Source organism: Alexandromys fortis, unplaced genomic scaffold (assembly GCF_014885135.2).
Source record: "Alexandromys fortis isolate MF-2015 unplaced genomic scaffold, M_Fortis_MF-2015_v1.1 scaffold_26, whole genome shotgun sequence".
Classification (NCBI taxonomy): domain Eukaryota; kingdom Metazoa; phylum Chordata; class Mammalia; order Rodentia; family Cricetidae; genus Alexandromys; species Alexandromys fortis.
The window spans coordinates 15,710,449-15,722,643 of record NW_026067894.1 but is presented as its reverse complement, the minus strand read 5'-3'; the positions used below and the strand labels follow the sequence as shown (position 1 = coordinate 15,722,643).

The following is a 12,195-nucleotide window of genomic DNA, read 5'->3' as shown; positions in this document are numbered from 1 at the left end:
CCTGATCATCCTGACACCTGCACGCAGCACCCTTCCCCCGTTTCTTTGCCTACTCTCAGGCACCCCTGTTCATGCTCCCACAGTGCTCAGATACCAGCTTCCTCCCCACTTAGGTGACTGCTGACCCCAGCCAATGCCAGGTCTGTAAAAATGAGCTCTGGGCTTGGGTCTCTTCCTCCACTGAGGAGGAAGGAAAAGCCTGGGCTCGGAGTTTCAGCCGAGGCTGGACGCCCCTGGGGCAAAGGCGTTCTTCCTGCACTCTTGCCTTACCCAGCTGGAATCACATCAGATTCGTTTGTCTGCAGAGAGCCTGCTTAGCCCCGTCCTGCCCAGCCACTCAAATCTATCATGGTACTCGCCTTCCAGAACCCTATTAGGATAGTGTGTGAGCCTTTACTTCCCGAGTCCCAGACCCGTTGGTATAGACCTAGAGCAGAGAACCACCAAGGGCTCCAGCAAACATTCTGGGCCTTTCCTTTGGACCTTGTGATCTGTGACAAGTCTGCAGCCATCGTCTTGGCAAAATGTGTGTTATGGGTGAGCAGAGAGAGGGTCAGGAGGGGAGGGGAGAAAAGAATGACTGCCAGACCCTGCCTTTAGCTTCAGCTGCCCCTAGGAGGCTCGCTCTCTGGAGACGGAGCAGGCATTCTTCCCGATGAGCGCACAGGAGACTGCTGTGTCTACCATGAGTCGAGCAGTACCAGGTTCGCCTCATTTAATTCCACAAGTCTCTCCGTGACTCTGTGGGGTGGTAAATCAGAAACAAGGCAACAAGCAGATACGGCAAGGTAACAGACCCCACCCACTGTCAACAGCCAGCATCACAGCCCGCACCACCCTGCAGGCCTGTCTGAGCCCAAGGCCACGACCGTTAGCTAGCGTGGAGCTGGGTTCCCCTTCTTTCCGAACACTAGAATCTCAAGACAATTCTTAACCCAGCCTCTTCTGTGACAGTGACCTTGGCGAGTCACTTAACCCACCTGGCCTGGCGTGTGGAGAGGCGGAGCATCCAGCCTTGAGAAGCCCTCCGGCTCTCAGCTACCTGCATTCCGCATCAGCTCTTGATTGCTTCCAAATGGGGGGTGCGAATGGCAGGATGGGAGCCCGCAGACGAGAGGATCGGGGTGCTGTCTGTCCATCTCAGAGTTCTGTAAACAGCTACCACACTTCATGTTACCAGCAGTCCTTAAAAGCCATCCCTGAGATCCCAGCATGCGGCTCTGTCACCATGGGTCACTCCATGGTGCTCCGTCCCCTCTAGCAGCTCTGCAACTCAGTGGTCCTACCTTTCTAAACCAGTGGTTCTCAACCTTCCCAGTGCTGCTTCCCTATAATACAGTCCCTCAGGTGGTGGTGATTCCCATACTATAAAAGTTCTTTCGTTGCTACTTCATAACTGCAATTTTGCCACTGTTATGAATAGATATTTAAATATCTGATATTCGAGCTATCTGATATATGACCCCTGTGTGTGTGTGGGGGTCACGGCCCGTAGGTTAGGCTGCTGTAAAAACATCTGTCTGTGATGTGAGCCCATTTCTGCTTCCAGATTTCTGCCTCTGGGACTCAGCACAAGGCTTGGTACAATGTGGACATTTTTAAAGCATTGGTTGAACTGACTTGGGGTGACTTGAAAATCATGTTGAATTAAACTCAGATGCCAGCTTCCTCCCTACTTAGGTGATTGCTGACCCCAGCCAATTCCAGGTCCGTAGAAATGAGCTCTGGGCTTGGGTCTCTTCCTCCAGTGAGGAGGAAGGAAAAGCGTGGGCTCCGAGTTTCAGCTGAGGCTTTCAGGAAACAGCATAAGGGTGCAGGAATGAAGCGACCACTATCCTATCTTTTGAGGAGTTGATCATATTCTAGGAGCGCAGGTGCCTGGCCATGGGGCACTGGTAATTCTTGGCCGTCAGAGCTGAGACTCGAGTAACAAGGACAGGTAGTCAGAGCTCCAGGTACCTGGGTGGAAGAGAGAGCTCGGTGGCCTTGGCTAAAGTGCGCTGTTTTACCAGAAGAGGACAGAGATTTGCCCTGGGCTTGAAGATAGAGGGACAGAAAGACATGTTGTGGGCATAGCAGGCAGAGGGAGCAGTGTGAGCAGAGCAGAGGAGCTGGGGCGGGGTGGGCAGTGTCATGGAGATGCCAGCCTGGCTGGGAGGAGGATTGAGTGTGGCGCGCGAGCAGGGCAAGGGAGACAGACGGGATTCGCCTGGCTGTGCAGGTCTGACATGCAGCCTCAGGCTTCAGGTTTTATGTGGTGTGTAACAGAGCACTACCGGGTGCTGTCGAGCGTAGCCTTGGGATAATGAAAGCCGGGTTTCAGTAGACGCCCCCGAGAGCTGAATGTGAGAAGGTTTGGAAGGAAAGCAAAAAGCTGGGGGGCTGGATGGTCCCCACAGGAACAAAGGAAGCTAGACTTCATCTCAAGGGGTTGCCTGGAAGAGAACTTGGGAGCGGAATGGAAGAGAAGAAACCGGTATGGGCAGAATGACTATAGTGTCGCAGGAAAGTGGGCAGAGCGGATTCCGGCTTGAACCCTACTCTTTGTTGAAATATTTCATTAACGTTTAATTCAATTTGAATTTCAACTTGTCTCAATTTAGTTCAGTTTAAAAGGAACTTATACTGGAGGCAATGAGGATAGGGTTTGGTCAAGAAAACAGTGGGTTCTAGGATTCAGATCTGCATTGAACAGTAATATAGTGTTGAAAATTGGTAACGGGAAACCATACTTCTCTAAGACACTCACCAGTCTGGGCCACCCCCAGGTGGGAAGCACAGTGTATTTAACAGGCTCTAAGTGTGTGTGGCAGGGCTATGTCCAGTAGCACGTTTTCACTGACGGGACGACCCAATTCAAATCAACTCAAGTAATTGCCATTTAATTTTCTTGTGGGTAGACGTTATGAGCTGGGCCTTTCTTGGTGTCATTTAGCAGCTCTGACAGGGTCAGAGTGCAGTGTGGGTATTGTTACACCCCTCTTGACCTTTCCTTCCTGGGCCCAGTAGTGTGGCTGCAGCTCCAGACAACACCAGATGCTGACACTCCATGCAGGAGAGAGACAAAGGAATTTGTCTTAGTGTGACTCATAACCCTTACCAACCTTCTAGAAGGCAACATTCTACAGTTCATGGAGCCTATGCCTACTACTCCTGGGCACTGTCAAATGGAAGTAAGGTTGACAGTGACTGGCTCCTAACAGTCATGAGGACTGGCACATTGCCACACTCCTTTTGGCATGCCAGCCGAGGATGCATCTGTTAGCCCTTTCTATAATAAGCTGTGTAACAAACCACCCCCCAAAATCCGGTGGCCTAAGACAACAAACATTGCTTTAGCTCCTGAGTCCACCAGGTCAGTGGCTTACTGGGCCTGATCAGCTGCTTCTTTGATTTCAGCTGGCTGGCTTGCCTGCCTGCTGGTAGCTCTAGGCTGCCCTTGGCTCTCTTCCATGTGTTTCTCCAGCAGGCTAACCCGGCCATTGTTGTCCTAACTATGGCCAAGGAGCAAGAGAATCAGCCAGTGTGGAGTTCCATCATGCTTATTAATAGCCCACCGAACAAACCAAATGACAGTGTAGAGCCTGGTAGGCGGGCATTGCCCAGCTCCGTGCAGAGGGTATGAATCTAGGGAGGGGTGAGGAGTTTGGCTTATCCTTTTCACAGCACAGTAGCCCAAGGAGAGTGGCTGTGCAGGAGGTGACCTTTGAGCTGTGCCGTGGTTCCACCTTCCTGATCCAATCTGTGCACAAACTCCTGCCAGGGCTGAAAGGAAAAGACTGAGGGAGGGGGGAAAGTCTTAGGGTGGAGAAAAAGGTCTCTGCCTAGAAGGCAAAACACTGCTCCTCCAACGCTGGTCCTGTTTGTGGCGTGGTTCAGAATTAAGGGAGGTCCCTTCACCTCTGTGGCCCTCCAACTCCTTATCTGTGCCACCAGCATGAAGGTGCCTGTTCTGCATGCCTCCCAGGATCCAGAGATGGTTAAACGATGCTACGAGCACAGAAGTGCTTCGTAAGTGAAAACGCCATCCCAACCACCGTGATTCAGTGCGGATATTCTGGGAGGGATTGATTAAGGAGGCAGGCAAAGGAAAGCTCGGTCTCAGGCAAGCATAGACAGCCCGGTCCTCTGGAGGTGGGCCAGAAGGAGCCTCGGTCTCCTTGGGGACTACAGCGATGGGAAGAGAGTCTGACATTTGCTGCTGGAGAATGTGGGTCGTTACGCATTACACGGGGTGTTGTGCTTGGTTGACAAGGCAGCCCTGGTGGTTTCCACTCCAGCATCCATCCTGTCCCCGTCCTCATGATCTGGGTCTCCAGAGCCCACAGGCCTGCTAATGCTGGACAGGAGTCAGAAAACCGAGTGGGCAGGAATGAAGTGGGCATGGAGGGCCTTCAGTAGCAGATAGAAGAGGCCAGCAGTAGCAGTGGAAGAACCCAGAATGCCCGGAGAAGATGGAGTTTTTTGTGTGTGGCAAGGGTAGCTTGTGGGCCCTCGTTTGCTGAAGTCTGCTGCTCCCCTCCCTTATCTACTCTGGTCTGGAGATCTCAGAGGCCTGTTTGAAGCAGAGTTCTTCTGCCTGTGTATCCAGAACCCATGAAAGTTTTGGAGCCCTTTGGGAGGTTTAGTTACAGCTTCTCTGGCACAGGAGGCTGATGAATGCAAACCCCCAGGAATGGGAGAACTAGTTAGACTTACTCTGGTTACTAGGGGTTGCTTTGGAAACTGGGATTCCATTAGAAGGATCCTAGAATTGAATGACAGAGTAGAGAGATGCTGTCCAGATAGGAAACACTGTAATAGGTGACCGCGAAGTGTATTTCAGCGCACATTAGCTTAAGAAACAGGCACGTGTGTACGTGTGTGTATGTGTGTGTGTGTGTGTGTGTTTCTTTAGAATCAACATTTTGATGTTTGTTTATTTGGTTTTGAGACAGGATTTCTCTGTGTAGATCTGGCACTAGCTAGCTCTGTAGACCAAGGCTGGCTTTGAACTCACAGAGATCCGCCTCTCTCTGCCCCCAAGAGCTAGGATTGAAGGCGTGCGCCACCACCGCCAGGGCTCTTGTGTACGTGGTTCTTATTGGTAGCCTTTTACTCAGACTTTGGAGGACAGCATCAGTTTACCGTACTGTTTGATCCAGAGGTTAAAATAGGTACCATTAGGACATGTTTCCTCCCCTTTCCATCTTCTCTGGCATCTGCCCCAATGGATCCTGTCTCTGGTTATATGCATGGATCCCAGACTTACATCCTCCTTGCTTGCATAGAAAGGGTTGTTTCTTACCTGCCACTAATTAATCACAGAACCCCTGTGTTCCAATTCCCAGTGAATGTGCTGATTGGTCAGGTTGGGGCCATGCACTTCGTTCCCTGAGCTGGGGTGGATCCTTTCTGTGTATATGAACGTGGGGTGGGGAGGAGGTGCTCACCCAAGGAGAGCTGAGATAAGTGAGCCTGAGATGGAAGGTGGGTGTGTGAACCTGGGCAGCTGCTGAGCTCGATCTGAGGGCACAATGCAGGAAGGGAGCGTGCACCTCCGGCTCAGGCCTCCTTCAGTGGGCCTGGGTAGGGGCGGTGGAGAGCGTCTAGCAGCCTCCCTCCCAGAATCCACAGAGGAGTCAGCGAGAATGGAGCTTGAAATAGGGAAGGAAATGAACTTAATTAGACCTAAGCAAGCCATTTGTCTCCAGGAAGTGGCATTCCGTTTTCCGTGGAAGTCCCCAGATTAAGTGGTTTTACAAAATGCCAAGGAGGAGGATAGAGTTTTCAATGTGGGGAGAAGAAAACAGTAAGTCAATCCAATTATAGCAATGTTTGAGTACTCCTTAAGTGTCAAGGCCCTGGGCCAGGTGCTATGGGGCGCTGGTCATGGCAGAATGAGGAGGGGTTGGGGGTAGGAGGGGATAAGGGCAGGCAGAGGAGACTAAGGGAAGAGCCCTCTAAGCTGGTGTGGATATGGGGGGGGGGATGTTTGAGGGTAGGGAACCCTTTCTGAACAGAAAACAAGGAACGCTTCTGGAGGTATCCGAGTAGATGCCCGCAATGTTTTATGCATGCATGTACATGCGTGTCTTCTGTGTCCTGGGCTCCCCAGGTCTCATCCGGCTGCAGGAACTCATCATGGCCCCATCTAGGTACAACATTCGCCTGAAGATCCGCCAGCTCCCCATCGACTCGGATGACTCACGCCCCTTGCTCAAGGAGATGAAGCGGGGCCGGGAGTTCCGCATCATCTTCGATTGCAGCCACACCATGGCAGCCCAGATCCTCAAGCAGGTGGGTGAGCGCTGTCCACGCTGAGGGGTTGGGGTGGGGGACCTGCCATGGCTCCTTTATTCCAGGTACAGAGCTTGATGACCTCAGTGAGCATCCTAGCTGTCTCTCTGGCTGCCTGTGTGATCTTGGGGGCCGCTACGACTCTGCCTCAGTAGCACCAGCAGTACCATGGTTCTTTTACTCCAGCTGCGTTAAAGATGTATAATCGGCCCCATGTCATGTCTTAGTATTCAGAGTGCCCCAGCATAAACACTGCCTCCTAGCCCCCCACCCCCCAACCAGGCTGCCAAGAGGCATGAGAACCGCCCTGGTGAAGGGTGGGAGTGCATAGAGGGCCTCAGCTGCTCAGCACAGTCCCCAGACGCTCCGCTGTCTCTCCCAGTGACTAATTCCCCATAGCCACAGCACCTGCCTATGGCTGGGAGGTTGCTCTTTAGACAATCTTCTGAACTTTGCATGATGGCGGAAGAGGAGATGGTTCTCCAGCCTGAATGGTCCTCCATTCCCAAACAGGACTCATGCTGGCAATGAAAGCCGAGCTCTGCCAGCCACTTAAGAAAGTAACTACAGCTGGGCATGGTTGTGTATACCTTTAATACCAGCACTGGCGGGGCAGAGGCAGGCAGATCTCTGAGTTTAAAACCAGCCTGGTCTATGAAGTGAGTTCCAGAATAGCCTGAGCTACAGAGAGAAACTGTGTCTCAAAAAGGAGGGAAAGGAGGGAAGGAGGGAGGGAGGGAGGCAGGCAGGCAGGCAGGCAGGCAAGCACAAAAGGACATACCACCTACTCCGGGCCACCAGAGTGAAACCCCAGACATTTGATCCAAGCCTGTGCTTTATGTAAAAGGTCTTAGTTATTCCTTAAAATGTTCTGGTAACTGGAGGGATTTTGACACTTGATCAAGAAAAACACAGGAGTCAAAGACACAAAGTGATGCGGGTCTTTCGAGAGAAGGGGTTGGCAAGCAGGGACTGGGACATTTTCAAAGCCCTGAGGGGCTCAACCACCACCCTTCATTTGGTGTACCCATGCTGACTGGCAACCTCCATATCTGTGCCCTGCAAAGGAAGCAGAGACAGGAGGATCATGGCTCAAGGCCAGCCTGGGCTACATAGTGATGTGCAGTGTTAGGAGAGAGACAGAGACTATATGAGGCCTGGAGATATCGCTCAGTTGGTAGAGTACTTACGTATAATACACAAGGCCCCAGGCTCAGTCCCCTGTACTACATAAGCCACGTGTGGTGTGGCACATGCCTGTAGTCTCAACAGTCAGGAGACAGAGACAGGAGCATCAGAAATTCAATGTCATCCTCAACCATCCTGCAAGTCCAAGGTCAGCTTGGGATACAGGCAACCTTGCGGGGGGGGGGGGGAATATTTTCCTATTGCCCTGCCTCTTCCACGTAGCATGAGGGAGTCGCCACCACCATTACCACCTCCTTCGCTGTGGGCAGAGTTCATCCATAATTCCTCCTCAAACAGCTCTGGAGGTGTCAGTGAGACGGGACGGCAGAAATGGGAGTTCTGGTATTGAGCCTGGAGAGGCTCTAGGGTCCCCGTGGGGGATACCTGCGCAGAAATCCTGTAACCTTTGCTGTCCTAGGACGTCCCCTCTCTTCCCTGCAAGTGTGACATTATGACACTCAGAGGATTGGCTATCAGAGAGTCACTCAGCAGTTATCTGTCCCTCCTCATTGACCCTGGAAGCCCGGAATTATTATTACAGCCTTGACAGGTGAAGAGACCAAGGCTGAAGGAAAGGCAGCCGGCCTGAGGTCATCCAGCTAGGAATTCAGATTAATCCCGGGGCTGGCTGCCTGCAAAACATCCAGAGTTACAGATGAGGACCCTGGGCTGAGCTAAAAGTGGATTAAAGGGGGTTGAGGCCTTTCCCGGCTGCTGGCCTCCTCTCAGCCCTCACAGCATGATCGCGGTGACAGAGAACACGAAGCAGTTCAAGGTCTATTTGACCCTGTGACATTTTCCCCCAGAACCCGTGGTGGGCCCTGCTTTCTGAGGAACTCTGTAGAAAATGCATTACAGTCATTAGTGTTATAGATTACAGGCTTCTAATAAAACACACAAGATACATCACAGAGAGACCTCGTGCGGCTCTGCACTAAGAATCCCAGAGGAGCCTGTGGTATGTCTTGTGGCCTGATGGGATCAGGGAAGCATGGAGGTTTCATTGCTCCTGGGGGACACTCTTGCTAAGGACATTCCCCTCGAGCCTGGCTGACTGGGAGAGTCCTGCCATGTAGAGCCAGGCTCTTGAGACAACTCAAGCTTCTGTCAGGATGTCCGAGTGAGAGACCCCAGAGGCACTGACTGAAAACCCAGACAGCTGGGCGTCTCCCTGCTGCCCTGCAGAACGGGGGACTTTGGGAGAATGTGGCCCCAAATCCCAGCCTGGAAACTCCCGCAGGTGATTTGGTTACACACCGCAGTGGGAACCTGCTGCGATCTGCCAGCCGATCTACGTCTTAATCCCAAGGTCTCAGTGGATGCCCTAGGTCTGAGCCGACAGCGTCACACAGGCCTGGCCCTCAACTCGCCCGTCCCTGGCGAATGGAGGGCTGCCAGAGTGTTCTGTGCCCCTGGCTAACACTCTGCTTCCCCGCAGGCCATGGCCATGGGCATGATGACAGAGTACTACCACTTCATCTTCACCACACTGGTAACGTACCATCGGGTCCTGTGAGGAGGGGTGGGACCTCCCTGAGCCAGCCTGCTGGGGACAGTGCCATAGCTGGAGCAGGCCCAAGCCTTCGTAAGGCTGTAGATGGTGCTCCAGGTGTGAACCGCCCACTTTTGAAAAGTCACAGGCCTGGTCTCTGGAGCCAGAATGGCGAACAAGCCCTCTGCTGACTAGTGTGGGCACCCTGGGTAAGTCACCAGACCTTTTGTGCCTCAGTTTCTTCCTCTGCAAAATGGGCTTCTACCTCTTTGGGAGGCCTAGCAATCTGATCGGGACCAGGGGTGAGAGCAGAACTTGGTTGGTTTAGTGGAGAGTGGCCATTAGCACTCTTTAGACTGTGCTCCCGTCCATACCTGTCAAAGGTCTCCCGTCACACCTGGAATGACCACCTTGGATCCTGCACCATCTATTCTGAAGTCAGCCCCTTGCTGTCACTGGGGCCAGGCCACCTGCTGGCTCCAGATGGGTCCTGTCCAAACTCTGAGAACATGTAGGGCCATTTGAACCCATTAGAATAATTAGTTGTGATCCGAGATCAGCAGAATCATGGTGTCCTGTGCCAAAAAGGGCGCCACTGCTGAGCAGCCTGGCCGTGGCTCCAGCCGCACCCCCTCCCCACTCAGGGACCTGTAGCCCCACCCCTGCAGCCATACAATCCTCTGGATGATTTCTTCATTCTTAGAGCTCCGGCCCCCGGTCTTTACCCTGCATCTGGGCTAAGCTGGTGATTTCAAGATGGCTAGGACTGAGACCTTCCAGTCTGTCTTCCTCGACATATCTGGCTCTGATACAGCTGGCCTTTGACCTTGGGCGGACAGCCACAGGTCACAGCACTAGGAGATGTTAGGAGTTGTAGGGCTGGTAACAGGTAGGAAGCTTGAGGCAGACTTTCTCGAAAAAGCAGGTGCTTGAGTTAGGCCGTGCCCACTCACTAGGAGCTCACGAACAGGTGGGGGAGACGGGAAGGGTATTCTGCACCGAGGCAACAGTGTGAGCAAAGGCCAGGAAGCACGTTACTCTTGAGTGATGTGTTGGAGTTGGGTGGCACTCGAGTTGGAGAATCAGCCATGCTCTCACAGCTCCATGATGTATTCTTAGCTTGCAGTCAGTCACGTGAGCACTTACACCGCAACCGTGGTCCACTGCTGCCAGCAAGGGTTTTTCTCTCCAGCACAGGGTAGTCACCAGCACACCCTGATTGTCACACAGCTTCCGTTCACAACACCCCGTGCCCATGAAGAGCTCAGGACCCACTGTGCTGAATATAAATCAGACCTTGGGCACCTGATGAAAATGCAGTGGGGAGACAGGGACCCTGAGAACTGGGGACTGAGACCAGGTACCTTCTCCCTAAGGGCTCACTGCCCCCCAGTCTCTATCTGCCATTCTGTGTCCTAGAAAGAAACCAGGAGCTTAGGGCAAGGTGCTCAATCCCTGGCAGCATTCTGGGCCAAGACTAGAGATAGCAACGCCTTGGCCCCAATGTCTTCTGCAGTAATGCCATTTTCCACGGAGGCCAAGATCAAAGGTCTCAGCAAAAGCATTCTAGCACCCCAGATCTCTCCTCCAGCCCCACACAGTGCCCGTTTATCCTAGACCTGGCTTCATTGATGTGGCTGTTCATCTTTTCATTTACCCATCTGCGAATGCCGAGATCCCTGGCTCTCTGGGAGGGATCTGATCTGGAAGGATGCACAGAGGTGGACCCGACACAAAGCTCACACACAGGCTCCGAAACTTCCTTCTGTAAGCAAGGCTATCTGTCTGGAATGCCCGCGGAGGAATGCCCGCGGAGGAATGCCCGCGGAGGAATGCCCACGGAGTGCCTGACCTGCAGCAGGTGCTCGGTGATGCCCGAGTGGGAGATGAGTGGGTCAGCCTGATCGGTACTCAGCATCCCTTGCCACGGGCAGTTAAGACCATGGACTCTGGTGTGTCTGATCAGGATTAAGATACTTCATTGTTTCGGGTGAAGGAGTAGGAGATAGCTCAGGGGTTAAGAGCACTTGATGCTCGAGCATGGGAACTGAGTTCCAATATCCAGAACCCACATTAAAAAGCTGAGTGTGGCTGCGCACACTCTTGGAACCTCAGCAGTGGCTGTGGCGGGTGGGGACAGAAGGTTCCTGTGGCTTCCCGACCTCCAGCCTGGCTCCAAGTTCAGTGAGAGACCCTGCACCAAAGATGGAGATGATAGAGCAGGTCACCTAATGTCTTCCTCGTGTACACACCACATACATACCACTCCCACACACATACACACACACCAGCACCACCACAAAGATGCCTTACTTCCTTAAAGAAAGGAAGTCCTTCTCTTTGCCTGATGCCTGTATCTATAAAGCAATGACAATAGCCGTGTTACTTGCTAGGGGCAGTGTTCAAAGCATTGACAGTGGCGAGGGCTAGAACAGCACTTAGTACTTACTATCATGTAAGTGTCAAAATAAACCCATGAAGCCCCCCCTGCTTTTGCTTCCTGTGTGTCCTCCATCCCTCAAAACAAGCATCCGTAGGAACTATGACTCTCCCATTTCCCCCCCAAAAATGGAAACTGAGGCTCCGAAAGGGGATTCGGCAACAAGCAGACGGCGGGCGTTCCTCCAGCACCAGCTTTCCAGCTGCCAAACCCTCTGCCGACAACTGTCGCCGCAGTGTCCGCGGCTTTCTCCAGCAGATAGACTTTTCATGATGCCTGGCCATAATGGTCCAGCGTGGTGACGGACACTAATGGGGTAAACAGAGCCTTCACAAATCCCAGCAGCGCCCCCACTTTTGTCATTTGCCTGCATCCTCTGATTTTCCCTTCGAGGCCACAAGGGGAAGTGTACTTTCTGCTCCACACCAAGAGAGATGGCATGACTCGCCCAGAGTCCCACTGCATCAGTGATACTGGCGTAGGCTCCCACTCCCGCTCTTGCCCATGGCTGCTCTGAGGCGCTGCTATGCCTTTCGGAGGCATAGGAGACTCTTCCAGGAAGATGTGGCCTCCGTGATGCAAATAGCTTCCTGGTGGAATGTGTGTCGGGTGTCCTCCAGGTCAATCCCAGTGGTCCCCACCTGTCAGAGCATCCCCTGTGCCTCCCTTAGTCCTCGTCCCTGGCCACAGCCTGTTGCCAGCTTCAGGAGCTTCCTTCCAGCCCTGTTGGCTCAGGGCTCTACCTCGTGACTCTCTCTTTCATGCCTATTGGTCAGTGGTGGCTGTGTTGGGAAGG

At 53.0% G+C, this 12,195-nt stretch overlaps 1 protein-coding gene across 1 annotated transcript in view; it reads left to right on the top strand.

Moving 5' to 3' along the window:
• Positions 1-12,195, top strand: part of Grik3 (glutamate ionotropic receptor kainate type subunit 3) — a 92,227-nt gene that overhangs the window by 15,798 nt on the left and 64,234 nt on the right. The window contains exons 4-5 of the mRNA XM_050154796.1: positions 6,098-6,279; positions 8,906-8,959. Coding sequence (XP_050010753.1) covers positions 6,098-6,279; positions 8,906-8,959 — 236 coding nt within the window. The remainder of the gene's footprint in view (positions 1-6,097; positions 6,280-8,905; positions 8,960-12,195) is intronic.